This window comes from Lates calcarifer, linkage group LG11 (assembly GCF_001640805.2).
Source record: "Lates calcarifer isolate ASB-BC8 linkage group LG11, TLL_Latcal_v3, whole genome shotgun sequence".
In the NCBI taxonomy this organism is placed as follows: Eukaryota; Metazoa; Chordata; class Actinopteri; family Centropomidae; genus Lates; species Lates calcarifer.
This window is the reverse complement of record NC_066843.1, coordinates 6,001,100-6,023,739: the sequence shown is the minus strand read 5'-3', so window position 1 is coordinate 6,023,739 and position 22,640 is coordinate 6,001,100. Positions and strand designations below refer to the sequence as shown.

The following is a 22,640-nucleotide window of genomic DNA, read 5'->3' as shown; positions in this document are numbered from 1 at the left end:
AAAAAGATGATATCACTAGTCAGAAAGTGACAAGTGACAGGGAGATGTCACTGTAAATCAAATCAGGTCAAACCACCAAAAACGATAAGCAATTAGAGTTTTAAGAATTTTAAATGATTGCTTATGTAGTCACAAATGTTTTTGAAAAAAGCTATACTGCTTAAGCTAATGCATTGAAAAAATGCAAAAGCTATTTTTGTGTGCCCAATTGCATCTAATCCAAGTTTTTCAATTATGTCTTCACAAGGACATTAAGTGTTATGTTATACAGTTGTAGCTTTTACTTTTCCAGGGATCATCGTCTGGAGCGTATGGAGGCCATGGAGAAGCAGATAGCCAGCCTTACTGGCCTGGTCCAGAGTGTGCTGACCAGAGCACCAGACAGTGACAGCACGTAAGACTCTCCATTATACCCCATTAACCCTCTAAAACTCACAGACACAGCTTCAGCTCAGACACATAGGCAGTATTATTGACAGGAACAGGAGTAGGCTATTATCAGAGCCATTATCAGTTCTGTAGCAGTGAAGTGGTACATTACTTTGTGTGAGCACAGCACAAGCACAGGGCAGTAAACATTAGCTGCAGGGTACAGCACTATTGATTTACACATTGATACATAGCGGATTCAGTAGATTTTAAGTTTGTCATTTATATTGAACGTTGTTGTCATGGCACCTCATCCTCATGAACAATAGGGGTGCATTAACAAGAAGAGGACTTGTTAATGTAATCAGTCTGATAGTGTCCAGTAGTGGTGCTGTTAGCGTTAGCACTGTAATTGCCTTGCCCTGTGGCCGTTGATCCTCAGGTGCGGCCTGCTGCGTCTCTGCATGATGGCGGGCTGCCCTCCGGACCAAGGGACGGAGTTCTCACGGCCATTACCTTTCTCTTCCAGCGAGAAGACCGAAACCAACAGCGACGGCTCCGCCACAGGAAGTGAGTACATGAGCGTAATCGTGGCCTGTGCATCGCACTGGTACTCACTAGCTTAGTTCTTACTAACACTGCTGCTGCCTTGTTAATCCCTGCACTGTCTGGAAATTCTTCCACTGTTTCTTTTCCTGCTAACAATGAACTGGAATTTACAGAGGATAATGAACTGACAAAGAGGCAATGATGGTGATCTGAATTTGAAAGTGCTGTCACTATGTGAGTGAGGTCAACATGTCCTCAGGCCAGGAAGGTGTTGTCTTCATCTCAATGGTTTAGTTAAGAGCTGTTGAGGTTGCTTTCACACCTGTAGTTCAGTTTATTTGATCCAAACCAGTGAGAAAAAAATCATATGCTGTTTCCTTTTAGCTCTGGTCCAGTTCATGTTCACACTGACTTTGAACTAATGAACCAACAGCTGTAATCGTGATGTTACACAAACTGACAGGTAACTCTTTGATTGGACAGTCTTAATGATTTTCATCCTGTATCATCAGTGCTACTTTAAGCCATGTGTGGAAATCAGATTCTGGTGACTGACAGCAAGTCATGCAGCACTTTAATGTTGTAAATGTGTTACATCATTAGTATTATTTAACTGACCACATGTTATGAATAATGACAAAAGGGTAGACACCGGATGAAGGAGTGACTTGTATTGCAATATAATGTGGGAGATTACAGTTTGATCCAGGACTGTGACTGACAATCATTTTCATCACTGATTAATCTGCCGGTTATTTTCTTGATTAATTTAAACTGTTTTGTGTAGACAATGTATGGAAATTGTGGAAATGGATAATTTGTGTTTGGGGAAATTATTTTGTCTGATCAACAGACCAAAGATATTTATGCACCATAGAACATCAGATCCTTACACTACACAGGCACAGGCATACATTTATTTTAACCGAACCAAACGGATCAGTTGTGAAAGCAACACTCACTGATGAATTAGGCGAGATTTCTGCTTCATTCATCTCTCATTCTCTTTCCCTGTTTCTCCTCTCTGTTGAAGTTGAAGAGTTTCATTCCGAATGACTCATTTGCCATTTGAAAAATAAAGATGACAAAAGTGACGTCTGGTCAAATCCACTTTATAGAAGTGTGACAGAGGTTGTTGCAAACCTTAAAAGGAACAGTGCAATACCAGGGAAAGACACCTGAGTATCGTCAAAAATACACCTCCTAACAGCTCTGGAGCTGTTAAAAGGTGTTAGACAAACAAACAACATACAAGAGCGTAAACAGAACTTCCTTGGCGAGGTAATAAGACAGACAGCTTTGAAGTAGGTGAAAGGTTTATTTTTTCCACTTCTGACTATCTCTCTATTTGATGCATGGAGATTGAATTTGATGTTTAAGTGTATTTTCTCAATATAACAGACTGTTATATATTGAAATACTGACAGGAATAATTTTTTAACACCTGTAACCTGTACATACTGAATGAAACCCTTTATCTTCTTGCTTTTTCTATTACTCCTCTCATCCCTTCTTCTGGTTTCCTTATTTTTTCTACCCTCCTCATAATTTTGTAGTGCACTTTTGGCACAAACGCTGCGTCCATGGCCAGACCTTCGCACAGGCCTGCGCAAGGACACAGTTGTCTTTGAAGCTTTCACACAAATTGATCCTGTGCCAAATGGCTAAGCTATCAATGGAGTCATTTTCTCTGCCGTAGTCAATAAAAATGCTCTCCAGGATCATCATTCTGTAAATATGAACTTTTAAGACTTTCCTCTCCCTTTTTGTCTCTCTCTCTCACTCTTTCATTAATTTCTTGGTAACTGGCTCACTGTTTCTATATTCCAGCTGGACGGCTGAAGAAGAAAGGTAGTTGCCATCTCCTACTCTACCGCCCTTTTTATTTCTCCTATCGGACCTCTCTCTCATGGCTCTCTGCCCTCTGTATGGGTGTGTGGTGTTTCTGGGTAGCTGACGGTCTCTTATCCTCACGTTTTTCTCCTGGTTGGTTTTCTCAGAGAGGGAACCGTCCTTTTTTTCCCTGTCTCTGTCTCTACTGTTTGAATTCCTGCTTGGTTATTCCTTTGGGAATTTCAGAGGGTTGTTTTGTCACAGAGCGGGCACTTCTTTATGAGTGTGTATGAAAGTGTGTGTGTGAGAGAAGAGCTGGGGAGTCGATGGCCATACTCACAAAGCCTCATGTTAAGATAAGAGCATGGTTATCCCCATGTGTCACTATTGAATACACTAATTGCACTTCTATATAGGTTACTAATGGCATGAGCTCATGTTTCTCCCAGTGGGCTATTAGAGTTTTGTGAATATGGCCCTTTTGTTGCATTCACACACTGTATCTGTTCAAGTGTGTGCGCCCAGATTTTTTTTATATGTACATTTCTTTGAGCCTTTATGCTGTGCGTGTGTGTGTGTGTGTGTGTGTGTGCGTGTGTGTGTGTGTGTCTGTGTGTGTGTGTGTGTGTGTCTGTGTGTGTCTGTGTGTCTGTGTGTGTCTGTGTGTTAATGTTTGTACTTGTCATGCTGGCTAACTGCAAATCTCACCGGAGCACAGCACAGCAAACTAACCAATTTGTTTCCTAATGACCTCCCGGTGACCCCCCCATGTCCTGCTCTGTGATTGGCAGCTCATACGCCATCAGCACCTCTAGCTCTGATGCCACCGCCACCCTCTAACATAACCCAGGTGAACAGCGTCGGCCGCATGCAGATGCAGCTCCACCTGCACGGCCTGCAGCAAAATGCCACCGACCTACGCAAACAGCTCACCCAGCTGCGCAAGATACAGGTATATACCATCCTCTGTAAAAGTATATTTAAGTTGTGTTTCTTTCAGACTCTGTTCTCCCATATCACAAAAATAAAGAAGTATTATATTATTCACCATTAGCCATGCAGATAGTTTTAGTCTTACTTGCTCAGGTTTGGAAATATTTCTCAAGTTCAAGTAATTTATCTTTATCCTGCTTTTCGATGTTTTAAACTTCTTTTAATGTAGCTTCAAATCACCAGCTGTCATGTATAAATGCCGATGCAAATAGCATCTGACGTTTGTGAACATGAAGGTCATGCTAGGATGCCTGCTGCCAACTGCTGTTTATTCCCTGGTGTGCGTGTCTGTACCCTCTCCTGTATGGTGACTGAAATACCAGTGTGTTTTATACTGTGAAATGTAAAGAAATGTACAATCCAGGTAATAAGTATTTGGACAGTTGGGTGGTTTTTGTTCTTCAGCCTCTGTGCTCCAACACACTCAATTTGAAATGAAATATTGGATACTACAAGTGCAAAGTCTCAGCTGTAATTTGAGTGGGTTTACATCAGTATTACCTTTTTAACACATAGTACTCAAATTGCAAAGGTTCAAAAGTGACTAGAGACTTGGCTATTAAATGTTTCTTGGGGAACTGTGTGTCGTATCAACAACAGCTCACACAAAACTCAGAATTGATTGAGAGTTGCCATTACACTGAGGTGGAGTTGTCTGTCTGAGAGTTGATATTTTAATGTTGTGTCCATTATTTCATTTCAAACTGAATGTGCTGTAGCGCAGAGCCTGAAGAAGAAAATGTATGTAACTGTCCAAATACTTGTACTTGTAGATTTACATTCCAGTTACATATCATTTACATTGACTTTTCTACTCCTCTTATATCCTATGATCTGCTGTTCTGGTATGCCAATGAAAAGAGAACTTTTTTTCTCTTATTGAACACTCAGGTTCATACGATCAAAAAGAGCTCAATTCCAAGTCAAATACCATAATGTGAGCAGCAGAACAAAAGACAGGTATGAATAGGCAGCAAAGGATGATTTAGAGAGAAAATAGAACTAAGTTAATCACAGTCGATGGAAAAAGGGTTCTAGTCATGTATTTTGTTTTCATACATTTATCATCCCTTGGAGAACGCTGGCAGTTTGCAGGTGCATGATAAAGGCTGACTGCTATTTGCAGGTGGATTGCAGCTTGAGTTATGAAATTATATTAAAAGAGATGTAAAACATTGAACAGCAGGGGGAAAAAGGTTACATTTTCTGAACTAATCTGCTTTACTTAGATTTCTGCCTCCACCCCAGTCAAATTAAGGCAAATAAAATTTAACGTGTGGTGCTCAAAGCAATGAAAATGTACCTTTTTCCAGATACAGTGAGCTGGTTACTCTGTATGATGCACAGACTTGTGAACAGTTGTCATTAACTACTTTCTACCAAAGATGTAGTCCCTGTGAAAAGTGTTCAGTGGATTATCCAGAGCAACTAGGACACTGTGAGTTCAGATGAATTCAGTCATTTTCAGTGCCTCAAGATGCATTATCCCTATTAGTTTGAATGACGTACAGCAGTAAGAATGATTCTTTGCAGGGTCCCCTCTTATCTCACTGTTGATCCATCTGCAGTGTCTGTCTGTATAAAGCAGATGAACTACAGAATATAAGACCACATTATCTACTTTGCATTTGGTTTGCTTTTGGTGCAAAGGATCCACAGAAAATGCCCAAATTCTAGGACATGCAGTCGTTACATTTTTATGATCTAGAATATACACTATCCAGTGTCTCAACACATATATATTCATGAACTGTAGCTTTGATGTTTATTTGATCTTCACTTCAAATACTGTACCTATAGTAAATAACACCTGCAGGTTCACATAGCTGTACTGCCTGACACATTTAGGGCAGTGCACCTTTTGAGGATTAATAATGAAATAGAAAGATAAAAGCTTAGTTAATATTGTTTGTTATTCTACAGAGATACAGAGTGTCGTGATGGATGTAGAATCACATGAAATGCCACAAGGAAGGGTTAAAAAACTGTGGAGATGAGGACCCTATTTATTCCATGTATCCCTGATGCAAGCGCTGCCATGGTTACTGTAGGAGGAGTCAGGAAGAGATGATGAGTTAAATGCTTTCAGAGGCAGAGGAGAGCATTCAAGTTTCTCGCGGGGGGGAAGAGCAAAAAGCAAGCGTAATGGCAATGATGGATAAGAGGCATACAGCGCTTTTTATTTGTTCCATGACAGCAGTCACAAGGGTTTCTTGAACTGGCTAAGCAGTGAGACAGAGAGCCGTGGCACTGCTGCTGTACCCAGAGAGGACAGTTTGCTGTTTACCTGTCCTGTTTGCTCAAGTGTGACCTCGGCACCTGGACACATATTGTTGCCCATGGCGATGGCCAGCACCTTAAATTTTACATGTGGCTCATGAATTATACAGAGGGAAGGTGCAGGAGAGACATGCAACTAGGAGAGAGGAAGAGGGAGGACACCACTGTGAGATTTTTGAAGAAAACAAAAAATATGTTTTTCTAGATATAATGAATAATTCCTAAAATATGTCACCCTATCCTTCGCTTTTAGCCTGCTGCATCTGCATCACCACTCAGAGCAGTATAATGGGGAACACTGGGCAATTTTACATGTTAGCAATATTGTTGTCTTGCTTCACTTCCTGGAACATAAGGCTGATCAATTATTAATTTTTCTTGCTTACCAGGTGCTTTCATCTCAGGGAGTTGTATTACATCCAGTAGTCCTGTAGAATATTCCATTCATAACACTTGAGAGCTGAGCTGAGTTCATGCTCAGTGCCTCCTGTCATAGACATCCTGCATTCCCCTCAGGGATCCCGGCTTTCTGTGTTAAGGGAAATATTATATGCATGTACTAATACGCACACGCACACACACACACACACACACACACGATTCACAGAGTGAACTACTTGGTGCGTTTAGCGGTGCCTTCAAGAACAAGGCATTCAGTGTGAAGGCTAACTCACGAGCAAAGACTGGAAAATGTATAAGCAGTCAAGGATAGAGCAAAATGTTCTTCTCCGATAACAAAGCAGCGAAGGTTGTTCAGTAAAACAAAAGGCCACAGCTTGCCCTCTCAAGGATGGGGCAAAACAAAATATGCAATTGCTTTAAATCACTGTCTGTTTTGAAAAGCCTGAGGCGGCTGAAGTTCTCCTCCTCATTGTCTTGTTGTTATACTGAGATGGCAGCGATAGCAGATTTTGTGACTTCAACAAGCTATTCTCCTGAGGCCACTGAGGCTAACATTGATACAATTCATTTCCAAATACCTGCTGAGTGTACAACATGCCCAGCTGAAGAGTTATATATGTTATCTTTAATGTTGTGTAATGAATGTCCCTCTTTCTGTGTGTGTGTGCGTGTGTGTGCACGTGCATGCAGCTGGAGAACCAGGACTCGGTGAAAACTCTGCTGAAGCGGACAGAAGCGGAGCTGAATGTGCGCGTTGCCGACGCCCTGAGGAAGCAGGAGGATCCTCTGCAGAGGCAGCGCCTCCTGGTGGAGGAGGAGAGACTCAAGTACCTCAATGAGGAGGAGCTCATCATCCAGCAGCTCCAGTCAGTAACAGTATAAGAAGAGTTTAAGAGCACATAGGTGTTAAAATACCACAGCCTCTCATTATAGCTTTAATCAATAATAACAAAAACATTAGTAACAAAAATGTGTTCGTTATTCTCCTGCACTGCCACTGAATGACATTTGGTTGGATGTTCAATATTTAAATCGACAGTTTTATGGTTTAAGATGAGATTTTATCATGTATTTAATAATTACTTTAAACATGACAAGCAATATCTGTTTTATAATTAGATGACTTACAGGGTGACGCAATGGTAGGATAAAATTGTAACTGTAATTAAGCCCGGCATAAGGCAAGATGCTTATTAAGATCTGAAGTGTGAGACGGTCCGGCAGCTAATTGGAGTGACTGCGAAACCAGAGCAGAGAGCTACCTTGAGATTTAATAATCCGATAACTTGCTTCTGTCTCATATGTGGAAATGTTCACTGCAGTAATAATTCCTGGGTCTCCCTGTGAGCGTCAGAATAGTTCCCGAATCTAACTCTGAGCTGTATTTTGATCACAGACTAATTGGTTGAACTGTTAGATGATCTCCCCTAATCAGTGTCTGTCATTCAGCCTGGCTAATGGCCAATTTATTTTGGTTAATTATACATAGGAGTTTGATTCATTACACAACTTGAGGCAGATTTATTTGACATCAAGCCGGACCAGTCCAAAACACTCTCAGCATTAGCGCTGAACAAATTTGACGTTTGTATAGATCCTCTGTTCCTCCATTCACCTCAGTTGTTGCATGAAACTTTTAAATACCACTGTGCACTCCTCCAGTTCAGCTGTCCAGAACTGTCTCACTGTCTGGCTGCCATTTGATTGAGAAACAGTTTTTTGGCAGAAGTTTTACCAAAACTCATAGAATAATTTATGCGCTAAATATTCAGCAATATTTAAGTGTAGCAGGAGGAGTCCCTGGTGTTCAGCCTTCTGTCTGTTCCATCTCAGCGACCTGGAGAAGTCAGTGGAGGAGATCCAGAAGGAGTCATCTGTCAACCACAAGCTCGTGACAGTGCAGGAGCTGGAGGAGAAGGCCACTGTTCTGAGAAAACTGGGAGAAACACTCACAGAACTGAAAAGTGAGTCACACTGGCACATTTCACATTCTGTGTACAGGCAGAAAACACAGCCTTTTACTCTGGCAGACAGTTTATAATGCACTAATTAATCACTAAGGCACTGATTATCTTTTAGTCACCCACAGCCAGTCTGTCAAACATTTAATCAGTCTCAGATTGCCCACATTGTTCATTGTCTTAATGAACTCCCTGACCATTTACAGTTGTCCAAAAATGTTTTGTTTGATTACATTAAAAGGCTTTCAACATCTTTGACAAGTAGAATTGATTTGTTTGTGGGAAACATGGTTGGCTTCCTGTGTTACTCAGCTGCTTTCTCCTGCAGATCAGTTCCCAGGCCTGCAGAGTAAGATGCGGGTGGTGCTCAGGGTCGAAGTGGAGGCCGTCAAATTCCTGAAAGAAGAGCCGCACAGACTCGACGCCCTGTTAAAACGCTGCAAGACCATAACTGACACCCTCGCCACCATGCGCAAGTACGAACCTCCTTCGTCTGAGAGCATCAGTTCATGTGCCCCTGCTTTACCTTTACACCCCTACCACAGAGAACCTGTGTGTGTTTAATACCTGAAACTGTCCTCAGAGACGGAAAAGTTTGAAATATCTTGCAGTGAAATATGTCCAACATTAGCTGACATGGGAACTTGCCCATTTGTAATCAATCCGAGGAAGGCTTTTCTATTTGTACCTCTGCCAAAGAGATTATGTTTTCACCCGCCTTGCTGTGTGTCAGCAGACATATGGATTTCATAATGCGGTGGACAGACAGACCTTGGACCAAGGAAAATTGATTAGACATTGTTGTTGATCCGAATCAGAGATTAATGCCATTAAACCTTTGCTGTTTTTAAGCCAAAACTGTTAAACTATCAGAGAAAATAATTTAAAATTTAATGTGCATAGAAAAAAATATCCTTGATGTATTCAACCTGCAAGTATTAATGTGACCAACTGTCATTATTGGGTGGCACTGAGGAAGGCCATTTACAGTCACATGAATAAAAGCTTTTTAATTTTATTTCGAGTGTGGACTTTTAAAATGTGACCTTTAGCATTCTGTCATCTATCTCCTGATCAGCCTTGTGTCCAAAAAGCAGCTCACTTTCTTAATTTCAGTTTCTTATTTTCTCGGTTTACTCGGTATCTGTGGAGGTTGGTGTCCTTCACAGTGTTTTGTTTTGGTTTTTTTGGCTGTTTCTGGCATTCAGCAACAGTTGTTTTCACTTCAAGTCATGGATTATTCATGCTTTAGTTTGTGTTATGTTTCAATTGATTAATGAATTCATCTTCCATTTCTTGCCAGACAAGCGAATGAGGGCGTGTGGAGGAAGCAGGAGGACTTCTCTAGTCCTTCACTGAAGCACAACGATGACTTGCGAAAGTTTTCAGACTTTGACATTCCCACCAGCCCACCGCTCACCATCAATGACCTTGGGGGAGGCAACAGCCTGTCCAACTGGAGCCCCCACTCCAGTCTCAGCCGTGGCCACGGGAACCCGTCCGGCCCTCACAAGGACAATTATCCTCCTGTTCCTCACAAGGGCAAAGCCCTGGAGGAGCTGGAGCGTCGTGCTGCTGCGGACAAAGCTTTGTCTGTAGAGGTCCGACTGGTAGGAATGGTTGTTTTTCATCTCATTCTACACATCATGTCATAACATTGTCAGGCACCCCCACAGTGGGTGTGTGTTTATAAAATGTTTAGATCCATCTTTCTGCTCCACAGGCAGCGGAGCGGGATTGGGAGGAGAAGCGGGCCAGTCTGACCCAGTACAGTGCTCAGGACATCAACAGGCTGCTGGAGGAGACCCAGGCTGAGTTAATGAAGGCCATTCCAGACCTGGACTTTGCTGCCAAGCAGATCAAGCCCTCCTCCAACACAACTCCCTCTCAACCCACTCAGAGTGGGACGGGAACCCCAGAGCACCGCGCCAACAAGCCCCAGCACAAGTTATCCGGGAAAGAGGGAGGATCCAGGCGTGGCTCTGGTGAGATGGAGAGTTCAGTGCTTCAGTCGGGATCGTTTTCAGTGCATAACTGTCAAGAGGAAGTCTTGCCTCAGTAACCACCATATATTTTTAAAATAATCCAATTAGTTTCGAAATATTTTTACAAGCCCTGCAGGTCATCAGATATTCTCAAGAACATATCCTCCCTAAACTGAACTAAAATATGAAAAAGTGGAGAGTAAAGTTTTAAGAGTTAGTTTTATAAATGCAATAGGTCACTCCACATTGCATTCAGTATTAAGTTAAGTAGTTTATGCACACTACACATTATGTTATGACTAGAACTTTCATTCTAAAGTTACTGTAAGTATTACTTCTTTTTCCAGATGAGCTGACGGTGCCTCGATATCGCACAGAGAAACCCTCCAAGTCTCCTCCTCCGCCACCACCTAGACGTAGCTTCCCATCTTCTCCTGGCCTGACCACCCGCAGTGGAGAGCCCCTCATCCCTGGAAAAAGCATTAAGGTGAGACACATCAAACTCACAAACATACAGCTCTCACACATATACTGTATAATATAAAGTAAGGATACTGCAGTTTAAGTATTTGATTGACAAACACACGACATTTAATGCAACATTCATGTTGGGTGAAATCATTGTGTGCTTGTCAATAAACATGATGCAAGCTTCAGACACTTTAAAAGCCTTTTTGTGTTTGTGATTGTAGAAGTCTGAGTCTGAGGAGACTGAAGGCCAGAAGCCTCATGTAAAACTTAGGAGGACCGTGTCTGAAAACCCTCGTCCTGCGTCTACACCCCCCACCTTGGCCTCTGGGGACAAGGAGGAAGCAGGGGAGGAGGAGAAAATTGCTGCTGAATTGGAGGTAAACTAAAACATGGCTTGTGCATTATGTTAATCATATCCACAATTGGCTGGTGTTTAATGAGAAAACTGTAGTGTTTTTTTTTTGTGTGTGTGTGTATGTTTCATTCACAATCTGCTGGCTTTTGTGCACTCACATAACGCACAATGTGTGTGCAGAAATGCTCACCATCATCATTACCACATGTTCAAACAGCAGGTGCCATATGTTCCCCTGCCTGTGGCTGTGGGAAAGCCCAAAGATCACATACTGCTCAGTCACACACATCATCACCCAGGGCTCACAGATCACAGCCAGACAGATGGACCCTCATGGCTGCTTGGACTGTGTTTGAGATGGCCTGCCTGAAATTTGATGGAACGAAGAGTCAGCAGCATCTGATTTTGATTATTTGGTGGTTGTTGTGTTTCTGTCCTGTTATGATGCTATGTGAATCTCTCCTATTCCCTCCCCAGCTGTTTGAGAGAGCCCCTCTTAGGCTCTCCATGCCCCCTCCCAACTCCCTGCCTGTTAGCCCTAGCAGCAGGCAAAGTGTACCCCCCTGCAGACTGGACCTGTGGCCCTCACAGGCCCCAGGCACTGAGGTAACACTCTGGCTGACCCTGAGTGCTGTGGATTAAACCTCTTAGACCTCAGTCTCTGTTCCTCTTAACCCCTTTACCACACGCAGAAACCCAGAGCTACTGCTCGGCCTCTAGACACATCCACTCATGCACTCCTCTCGACTCTTAAACCTGAAATTAACACAGCAGATGTTACCTCTTTGTTTTTGGTGTGCACTCATTCTTGGCTTAAGAATTCCCAAGTGAAAAATATGCAGAATACAACAAAGCCAAAGGCTTTTTTCACACTAAGTTACCATGTTTTAAATTGCATTAACTGGTTCAAACTGGTTTAGAGATTATGTAACCATTCACAGCATAATTACTTGATAGTGTTTTTCCAATTTTGAACAGTTTTACACAACTTGAAGTCAAAGCTGCATTAGTCATATATTAGTGACTCTGGGGAGAAAAACACTGACTTACATTTCCACATCCATACCAATGGATTATACTGTATTGTAAAGTTGCCATGGCTGACATGTCAGCTAGCAATTACCTACACTTAGGAGAGAAAAAGAGTAACATTAACACTCATTTTGAACTCTGTCACAGGCCTACTGATGAATGTAAAACCAATATCCACTCTCTTTTAGCTCAGATTGGTTTTTAACTAATACCTGAGGAATGTATCTGGATCTTAAGTTTGCTTCAGCTAGCTAGTTGCTAATTTTGTCTGTCCTTTCTTGTTGGACAGGTAGCATGCAGAGATTTGTTTTGCTTGAAATACAGCTGCATATGTTACTGACAGCAGTGAGACTCAATCATGAAGCTAATGTGTTCTAAAGTCAAACGTATGAACTAAATAATTCAAAAAAGCTCCAAAGCTGTTATGTCTAGAAGACCTGCAGAACTGGGTGATAATTTCATGTGATTTTGGCGACAACCTTTTAACATCAAACATAATTCTTCCATTGATTCAACGTGAAGACTGAGAATATTGATTCATGCATATTTAACTTTGTATAAACCAATTAATCACAGTGTTAATTAACAACAGTCAGTCACTTGCCTCAGAAAACACAATTGCAACCTTTATTGAAACCATTCTTGGTGCACAAACCTACTCCTAGGTCCTTTTATATATATGAATATATCAGTGCTTCACAACCACATAAAGTGTTCTGCAGTGGGTTCACAATAGATGTTGTGTTGTTTTGAGTGTTAAAGTCATTAATGTTAATAGGAAGTTATCTAGAAACACATTACACACAAGTTGCTAACTCTGTTCTCTCTCTCTCTCTCTCTCTCTCTCTCTCTCTCTCTCTCTCTCTCTCTCTCTCTTTAGTTGTGCTTGGTTGTCTTATTATGCATCATCAGTCTCACTTGAAGTTGTTGGATTGTGCTAAAGCTATTACCAGTTCAATGTGTTTGAATTTAAGCGCTCAAGTGCTCTCCTCATTTATAGGGAAGTCGCTCGTCTCCTGTCCCCCACATCGTGTTGACAGAGTGTTTGCCAGCTTCGCCTGCTAGCTCAGAGGATCCCGTCAGAGATTTAGCAAACTACTCTGTGGAGGAGATTCCATCACGAGATTGGACGGGCCATCACACAGTCTACGAGACTCAAATTTCAAGGGAAAGGGATTCATTTGGAGGCTCTCCTCAACAAGAGCGAGAGCAGCATTTTTTTAAACAGGAGCTTGCCCTGCTGTTGACAGAGATGGAGGTGAGGGTGGTGTCTCCTCTTGAGGCCCAGGAACTCAGCAAGACTGTAGGAAAGGTTTTACAGACTCTGACTATCTTTCCACATACAAAAGAAGTGTCTGAGTCCAGGCTGGGTGATCGACCACTCCTAGTGTTCTTCAGGGAGGAGATGACAGTCAGAGAGGCCTACAGGCTGTTGTATTCCCTTCTGGAATCATCCAAGCCAGTGCCCAAACCCAGAATAAAATCCTCCTTTCACTCTTACCATCAGAGCTCTCTGGTGGAGGCTCTTAGAAGAGGGATAGAGACAGGGGACAGGATACTGACACTTCAGCACAACACTGAGACTGAGATGATTCCTAAGCCACAGCAGAGTTCAGTTAACAGTACTCTTGAGTCCACTGGGTCAGCTGGCTCTGTGGACAGCCTAGCCAGTCGGAAGAGAACGGCAGAAGATGTCCGACGCAGCACCTACAGGAGGCTGGACAGCTTGGAGGAGACTATTCGAGAGCTGGAGAACACCTTGATAGAGATCAGTGGCCATCCAACTGATCTCTACACTGGGACAGCCATCAAAAGTTCTCCAGCACAGGTGACTGATAGTCCAACCTCAGAGACCAAGAAACCTCCAGTCCCACCCAAGCCGTCGTCTTTGAACCCAGCATCGATCCAGGTTCATTGCTTACACCTGCTGTGCAGACTCCTGCTTTGAAGCAGCATGCCCTATTTTCTGTCTTCACTTCTTCTCTCTGGGTGATTGTTGGAACTTCACTTTCAAGCTTCTGATGTCTGCTCCCTGATTAAATCGACATCTAATTGTATTTGTGATCAAAAATATGTAGAGGGGACAGACAACAGACTTCCTCCTGTCTTGTCTGTTCTGTGATTAGTGCTGGAGCTGCTGCCCTGCTGAGCCGAGGAGTTGCTAATTGTTTCTTGATCGATCTGTCCTAGCAGCTGTTTTCAGTCTGTAAACCTGGCCAGTTGAACATTTCTGTTACACCAAACAGGCAATAAAAAGTTGCATAGCTAATAGAAACATTTTAAAATTTCTCTTCTTCTTTCTCCCCCTTAAGCTTTATCAAATCAACCTGTCCTCTCATCCTTGTTTTACTTTGAAATCAAGTCTTTCTCTTAGAATTTTGGGACTGTATGGGGCTATGTACATTGTGCTGTATTTAAATGCATGAATGCATATTTTATGTACTGTGTACATCATAACTGCACACACCAAAAATGCAAAAATAACAAGCAACTTCATCAGTCTTGTATCCATTATCACCATTATCGCTAGTTGACTGATCCCAAACTTTTACGAGAACAGAAATCTGTCTCCTCTACAAAAGCCAAAATCGCTTCTAATACACTTCTTGTTAATATCTATTGAACATGTGTTTAACTCGATTACCAGATATTGCAAGTAGCTTCCTTTCAACTCCCCTCCAGCTGACCGTAACTCAACAAAAGATGTGATAATCAAAACACGTATTGCGTTGCTGTATCAGCTGCCACTTCAGTTAGGTGTCTTGACAGCTCACGTAGTATTCCCTGTTGCTCTGAATGTAGCCTCCCACTCTTTTGCAGGGCAGGGCTTGCAGTACTTTGACAGTCACACTGTCATGGTGAGTTTCAGCCCTCTGATGTAGAGCCAGGGAGCACTCCTGTGGGCATGGATGAGGATTACAGTGTCTTTGCACATTATTTCATCACTCCAACTTCAACCATGTTCATCATTCCAACATGACCACCTCTTCCTGCTCCTGTCCAACATTTGCTGGTGTGCTCCCCAGATTCACACTAATAGGCGATCTGCTTTCAAGCCCCATTACAGTTCATGTTTTAATTAGGACATCAGAATGAGAATTCATCAAGAATTAAGTATACTGTAAATTCTTTATCTGAATGTCAAAATAAAGCTCCACATCAAGAGAAGAATGGAGGAGGGAAGACAGGCAGGAATCACTGTAGCAGAGAAAGACTGGCTATTCAAGACTACTACAGTTAATCTTTTATTAGTTTTCTTTTGAGCTAATATCTCTGTGTGCAGAGGAGGCACAGCTGGATGGAAATCTGACTGAATGCGTATTTGTTTTTATGCGTATTAGAGACAGTTGACGGAGTAACTCAGCAGGAAAGATCATTAAGCACACTGCCTCGTGGATCCTGCAGTGAGACTAGGCTACGCAACGTCAGTTTTGATGCTGTATTTCTATATTCTCATCTTTGTCATTTTCTACTGATGGATGGTGAGACTCTGTGAAGTGGATAGTTCATTTTTTTATCAGCTAGGAGCTCTGATCTTAAAAACCTCATTGGTCTCAGGAGACAGGCTTGTTCGCTAGAATCAGGCTCTGTACGGAGTTTACATGTGTCTGAGGCATAAACTAAAGGCACTGAAGAGGAGAAATGAAATATATGACCACATACTTTGTGACCATAGTCTGATTCCCTCTTCCTCCTCTCCTCTATTCTCCTCCCCTCTCCTCTCTCAGGGAGGGAATAGCTCCAGCGTCGGCAAGGTTCTCCACTCCTCAGCTGCCTCTAAGCTGAAGCACCTGCAGCAGAACAGCACAGACAAGACTAAGAGTGGCAAAAGAGAGGACTTCCTGAAGATCCAGGGCCAACAGCAGGTATCATCTTTATATTTAGCACTGTCAGGGCCAGTGCACGCTTGATCTGGCAGCATGTGTGCAGATGGGACTGTACGGTACTTTCCACAGACTCTCAGTATTGGTTGCCTTGTATGGTAGAGGAAGCTCAGGCCATTATTTTTTTAGGTATTTAAAGAAGGCTTGCACATAATTGGGGTATAAAAATCATAAAAATGAAGATGATTATGGAAAGACATTGCATATTACTATGCCCTCAGTCTGTAATTGGGGCAAAGAGAGGCAATGATCCATGTCTATTATAAATCGAGATAGATGGGACAGAGAGTTCTTTGGATGTGGAGCAATATTAAAAACTAGTAGAAACAAAATTTGTCATTGAGGTGATGGCACCTCCTCACAACTTCAGCATGCCTTCAAAGTTTTATAGAATATGTGCATCTGAGTCTCTGTAAGCTGACAAAGTCTTCAGAAGTACTGTGCCGCCCGACTGTATTTTCCACACCAGATGAAGCATGATTAGGCCTTTACCATTTCTCTTTACCCCCAAAACACAGCAGCATGTCCCCCCACCACATTCCACTCCTCAGCTTACAATTATCAGATTGTGTAAAATACTGCAATAATAATGATGTTGGAAATCTTTGATGGTGAAATTGCATTATTGTGATGGCTCATTATCATGGGTTTGTTGAAATAGATCAAAAGTTCCTCAGATGTGTGTCCAACAGGTTGAAGTGGTGGATTAGTGCTTCAGTTACCTAAACAGTGTTTTAATGCCTGACAGTCTTTGAACTTTGAAATTACTTGACCTGTTTGTTTTGAGTACGAAATCACAAAATTTAAAAAATATAGTTAGTTCTTCACAAGCATTTCATTTCTGAAGTCTGGTACAAAGTCAAGCATTAATTTATAAAACTTTTTAAAGCCCTTCTCTATACATTTGTTGTTATACATTTGCCTGATAGCTGGCTCTACATCTTTTTTTTGGTTTTAATTTGCTAGCATTTTAGCACTTTAACGTAAATAAAGGCTGGACATAAGGATGCTAGATGGCCTCTGGAGGCGAGGAAATTGAACTGTTGAAGCATGTCAGTCCAGTAAAGCCAAAAGAAGATTTCTGCACCATGCCTGTGCACAGGGGGGAAAAAAGCTTAATGTCAATGTAATTTGAAAAATAACAGAAGCAGTGAAGTGCACCTAAACCTCCATATAGTGCACAGAATTTGACAGACCATTCAGACACAAATGCAGTCTTGAAGAGTGCAGGGAAATGAATGTGCAAGGCACAGAGGGGGAGATTTGAGAGATGGGGGGAGTAATGAGGCTTTGGTTGCCTCAGACTGTGAGAAGATTGGAAGGAATCTCTGCAGTGCAATGTAATAATCGCCCCTTGAGTCAGTGGCAATCACTGATTATTCAATATGAAGAGGACAGTTCTCTTTCACCGCCATTAAGTCTGTCACTTTTCCTCTTCTTTATGTCTCTCTTTCCTTCTTCCGCTTTCAGTACTCTGCAATTTACACACGTTGCCCCCTTTTTCCTTTTCACTTTTCCCCTGTCAGCGTCTCTTATTCCCGGTGATTTGGAAGCAGAGTGGATTCCTACACTTGTCTAATGAAAGCAAAATTAATCCCATTATTCAGTATGACGCTCACACACGGCACCCTCTCTTTGTCCACAAACTGTTCAAAACAGTCACCGTGAAATGACGCTGTATGTGAAAGAGTGGACACTCAAAGCTAATTGTCAGCATGGGAAGTTGGTGCCAAGCTTTTTTAAGTGTGGAAACATTACTGCAACTGCATGAAGAATAACTAAAAAAACAATAAATGAACCAGGTGACCTAAACTGTATTCACAATTTGGCAATAACAGAAATTTGTGGCATTTTGAAGTATGAAGTGTGAAGAGCTGAGAGGTCAAGTAAGCAATTAGTACAGCAGTAGGTGGAGGTTTGAAGAGGTTTTGTCATTAAAAAAAAGCCCAGGACATTCATTAGGACAGCGCTCTCCATAGACAACTGCAATGTGGTTGTGTTAATCTAAACTTGTATAGAATCCCATAAAATAAAGCATATATTATTACAGCTGAATTAACTAGCATCCTTAGCTTCGTAACAGAGTTTTAAAGGAATGGCCTTTTTCAAAAGTCGGTTTTTTATTTCAAAATGGCATTTTGCCCAATAAAATTTATTTTATGCCAATTTTTGTTTTATGCTTTTCAGCTAATAACATCTCAGATTTATCCAGTGAGCTCCTGTCAGCTAGAGCTCAATAATATCAAAGTAATTGTGAATCTAGCTGTAAATAAACACAGACCTAGACAATCAACGACCATCTCCTTTTGTTTTTTAAGCTTAACAAGGCAGCACATATTACCTAAATAGCTGGCTAACTAGCTAGTGGGGGTTGTGAGCTTGGATAATTACTCAATATCAAGAGACTGTGATAATTTCATGGAGGTTTAACAAAATTATTGGTTCATTTATTTATATTACTGATTTATTTCATAATGTTTTCTTTATTTAATTTTGAACACTCTCCATAAACTTGAAGAACAAACTCTGTTAACCATGCAGTGTCATGTCCTGTGGTATGAGCTCAGTGGGAAAACAGCAACACAAATATTTTGACACCCTGCTCAAACCTTAATGAAGTCACGAAGCTGAGAATCAAGCACTGAGTTGCTGGTTTCCACAAGCTGTTACATTTGAAATGGCTCCTATGTTTGGTCAGATTTCTGGCACCTTCAATGTCAAACCAAGAAAACAGCACAGATCCTGACAATTTAGCTTACGCATGGATGAAGCAAAATCTGTCTACTAAATCATTTTAAATTCAGGATAATGAAACAGCTGAACACGGACTATGCTGGAGAAACACGCTGATTATCTGCAGTTCATTTCATCAAATTATCAAGTCGGCTGGCTGATTTGCATTCAGGCTTTAAGAGCTAATTAGAAACTTTTGCCGACTCTATACTCGCTTCACCAAGTGTTTTTTTAACCTGTCATTGACATCAGGCTTGTGATCTCCCTGAGGAGAAATCCTAATTATATCCACTAAAAAATAAAATCAGCTACTTTTTGGCAACTAAAAATGTAAGCGGGTTATTTTTAAAGAATATTTTTGTGCAGAATGTTTAAAATCAGTCTCAGTCATTCAGTAAATCATCCCTATTTGAGGCAGAAACTTCCCCTCATCCCACATTTTATCTTTAAACCCACACCTGCTGATCACACTTTTGACTTACTAATACTGTTGTTCTAACAATCAGACGTGCTCACCTTGGGTGACATCTCTCCTCGGCTCACAGCTAAAGGTAAAGGCGTCTCTTCTCTTAAACCTTTCCCTGGACGTTACTCCCCCTAAATGTAACCCCAAACTCTTCCCCTCCCTTCAGCTCCCATTGGTGTTTTAGATGGTTCTCTTTTGTCTCCTCTGGCCAAACGATCATTGACATTTCTAGGACATTTTGAACAGGATACAAACTCAAGGAATGAGCACAGTATTTTGGAGTCTACCAATGGTCCTTCCACCCCCAGCTTATATGTTAATGTTAGGTTTACTGTAAATATATAAATTCCTTTAACGTTAATGGCACTATCCACACAGTGACAGTTTGTACCAAATCAAATTAAAGGCAGCTGGTGTTCATTAACAAAGCCAGCTGGAGGGACAGTTGAACATTGTTAAGACATCACTGTGTACCCTCTGTAGTCAGCTAAAACAACATGCACTGGCACCATTTCTTGGACTTATGTGGGTCCTGCGTTTAGCATTGCCAATTTCAAGTTACTCTGTTTAATTTTTGGTTTCATCAAGATTAAACATGCTGGCTGAATGAACTTGCCTCGACCATTGCATTCAGCTGATCATTAACTTAGGATTGTTGGCTATGAATCCGGTTGGCCAATCAGCCTTGCCACCCCTGACCACATTGCTTGAAATAGCCTTGCATATAATGTGGTCCAAATGGACTTGATCATCAGAGCAAAAAAGTGTCATAAATGTTCACTTTTTCTTGCAGAGCGAGCATCAGGTTCGTTGTCAGTCTCGGCTCTGATGTTATGTGTGTATTAATTGCGGGTGTTAAAATTAACAGAGCCTCTCTGATGGTGAGCTGTGCCGCTGTGGCCAGGCTTCCATGTTCACCAGAGCTTCACTCTGAGGTGTTAGAGCATTACAGGCATGAGGATCCTTCAAATCAATGTGCTGGATAAGAATAGACAGTTCAAAACCACAATTTCTCCCCGTTTGCTTTGGCACAGATCAAGGAGGCCATGACAATGTGAATCACTTTAACGCCGCAAAACCCTGTTTCATTTTCCCATTTGGCCTCTTATTACTTCTGGCAGTAAAACAGGCTAATTAAAGGTGCTGGGCATGAGGTGGAGGTTGTGAAGGCCCATCCTGGGAGTTAAGTCGTTTGGCAGGAAGCTCTGAGTGCGTGAGATGAAGGGCAGCCGCTCCACCGCACTCACAGACCAGAATAAATGTGTCGGCCAGGCTTGAGAGGAGTTCCTCGAGCAGAAGGAACGGCCCCCGCTCTCAGGGGACAGTTGGCAGCACAGGCTCTGGAACTGCAACAGAGCAGGTGAAAGCCTCCCAGCAGCACAGTCTAGACTAGCACACCTGCTCTCCTTTCACACAGAACTAATCCTCGTAATCCCCATTCAACCACCTTTTAAAACTTTTACAGTCACAGCAAAAACTTTTCTCCTGTTGCTTCTTATAAAAAGCATAAATAAAACCAAAAAATCAAAAGACAGGTTTGGCTCTTAAAAACAGATTCTCGCTCTTATCTCACCCTGTCACATACATTTTGCTCGGTCTGTTCCTTGCACATAAAACATACAAAGTGTTTTCTGTCAGGTGCATTCAGCTTAGCCCCACTTGTAAAAAGAAAGACAAATACTGTACATGTTGTGAATGTGTTGCCCACAAGTCTCATATGTTGGAACAGTGCCACCTACTGGCTGATTCCAGCATTACATGAAGGTGTGATGCTGTCTGTCCATCAGAATATTTTGCTTTTTTTTAATGAGTAACAATCATTAAAACAAATGTCAAAATAAGGGCAGTCAGCGGTTTGATTTGCAGTTGTCCACCTTCACTGTTGCGCCCTATGACAGAAGTTGTGTTTATCAAGGGTTTGGTCATCATGTGTAGATGGCAACCCCTTTCGTGGCTTGCCTCACACATGCTGATATCAACCTGAATAACGATCTCCTGTGTTTGTCTCTTGTTCTGTTTCCACCTCTCCCTCACCCCCTCCCACCTTTTACCCCTCCCCCTCCTCCACTACATGTTTCTTCTGACACTTGTTCCTGCGGCGCAACCTCACCCGCCCCTCCACCCGGCGTGAACCCGCGCCTCCACCCGGCGTGAACCCGCGCCTCCACCTGCACCACCCGGCCTGCTCACCCCCCACCCCCACCACCTACCGTACCCGTGACCCTGCAGCAGTGAGCAACCTGTCCGTGTCCAGCCTCTTCAGTTTCCTTCTCCTCATGTCTACCTGACTACAGAGCTACACACATCCATCTACTCCCCTTGTTTTTAACTTTATCAGCTACCTTCACATCTCCAGTGTTTTCTACAAATCTACACTGAACCCCACTCTGTGTGCATTTGCAGATGCGTGTCAGTGTGTGTGTGTGTGTGTGTGTGTGTGTGTGTGTGTGTGTGTGTGTGCGCGTGTGCGTGTGCGTGCGTGCGTGTGCGTGCGTGCGTGTGTGTGTGTGTGTGTGCAAGCATGCGTGCACGGGCATGTTTGACTGTAATGGTAAGGGAAGGTGCTGCAGGGGACAGTGCCCAGCCACAACCAATTTTAAGACTTTAATTTTTCATGAATTCCCCTTTGACACCCTGAAAAACCTCATCTCTTTACCTACCCTCCCCGCTTCCTGTCTCCTATGTCCCTGCTCCACCTGAAGGCCTTGGGGACCAACAGCACCAGTGGCAGTATTGAGCCATACCTCTCTGGTATCAAAACAGGCATTTTCTCAAGCCGAGTGCCGTGTCCTGCAGCAGCGTTTGCTCCCAGCCTGACAACCTCCTCCAGTCAAGCGAAGGCCCTGCTGGCAAGCCTGTCCGCCTCTGGCCTTAGTGCCGAGGCCCTGCTCCTCTCCTCCACCCTCCGTCAACACCGGCTTCTGCGCGAGCAGCGAGCCTCCTCCTTGTCTTTGCCCAGCAGCCAGTCCTCCTCCTCCTCCTCTCCTCTTCCTCTTCGCCCACCACCCCTACTTTGTCCCTGTCTCCCTCCTCTCCCACCCCTCTGAGTTCCCTCTCCTCTGCGGTTCTCAAGCCCAGCGGTCGTAGCTTTGACAGCTCCAGCCTCAACAGCTGCAGGGAGGGTGGCTGCGAGCCTGTGAATAAGGACCTCACCCCCAGCAACTCTCCGTGATGGAGAGGAGGAGGATGAGGACATGGAGGAATGCATTTCAAGCACCATCACTTCATGAACCATAAAAAGAAAATTCCAGCGTTTTTTTATATAATTTTTTTTCAGAACTTTTTAGCTTTTTCTTCTTTCTCCTCTCCACTTTTGGCCTCACTCCA

The 22,640-nt window shown here is 42.6% G+C and overlaps 1 protein-coding gene across 5 annotated transcripts in view; it reads left to right on the top strand.

Moving 5' to 3' along the window:
- The window catches only part of srcin1a (SRC kinase signaling inhibitor 1a), a 102,803-nt gene extending 80,363 nt beyond the window's left edge, over positions 1-22,440 (top strand). For 4 of the 5 annotated variants that reach the window (XM_051073981.1, XM_051073980.1, XM_051073983.1 and 1 more), the window contains 14 exons: positions 293-394; positions 812-939; positions 2,749-2,769; positions 3,543-3,703; positions 7,117-7,292; positions 8,260-8,390; positions 8,716-8,863; positions 9,691-9,997; positions 10,111-10,372; positions 10,720-10,859; positions 11,065-11,220; positions 13,231-14,139; positions 15,959-16,096; positions 21,543-22,440. In XM_051073981.1, coding sequence (XP_050929938.1) covers positions 293-394; positions 812-939; positions 2,749-2,769; positions 3,543-3,703; positions 7,117-7,292; positions 8,260-8,390; positions 8,716-8,863; positions 9,691-9,997; positions 10,111-10,372; positions 10,720-10,859; positions 11,065-11,220; positions 13,231-14,139; positions 15,959-16,096; positions 21,543-21,548 — 2,785 coding nt within the window. In that variant the 3' untranslated portion in view covers positions 21,549-22,440. The remainder of the gene's footprint in view (positions 1-292; positions 395-811; positions 940-2,748; positions 2,770-3,542; positions 3,704-7,116; positions 7,293-8,259; positions 8,391-8,715; positions 8,864-9,690; positions 9,998-10,110; positions 10,373-10,719; positions 10,860-11,064; positions 11,221-13,230; positions 14,140-15,958; positions 16,097-21,542) is intronic. The other variant, XM_051073984.1, reaches the window with a different exon arrangement.
- The last annotated feature ends 200 nt before the right edge of the window (positions 22,441-22,640 follow it).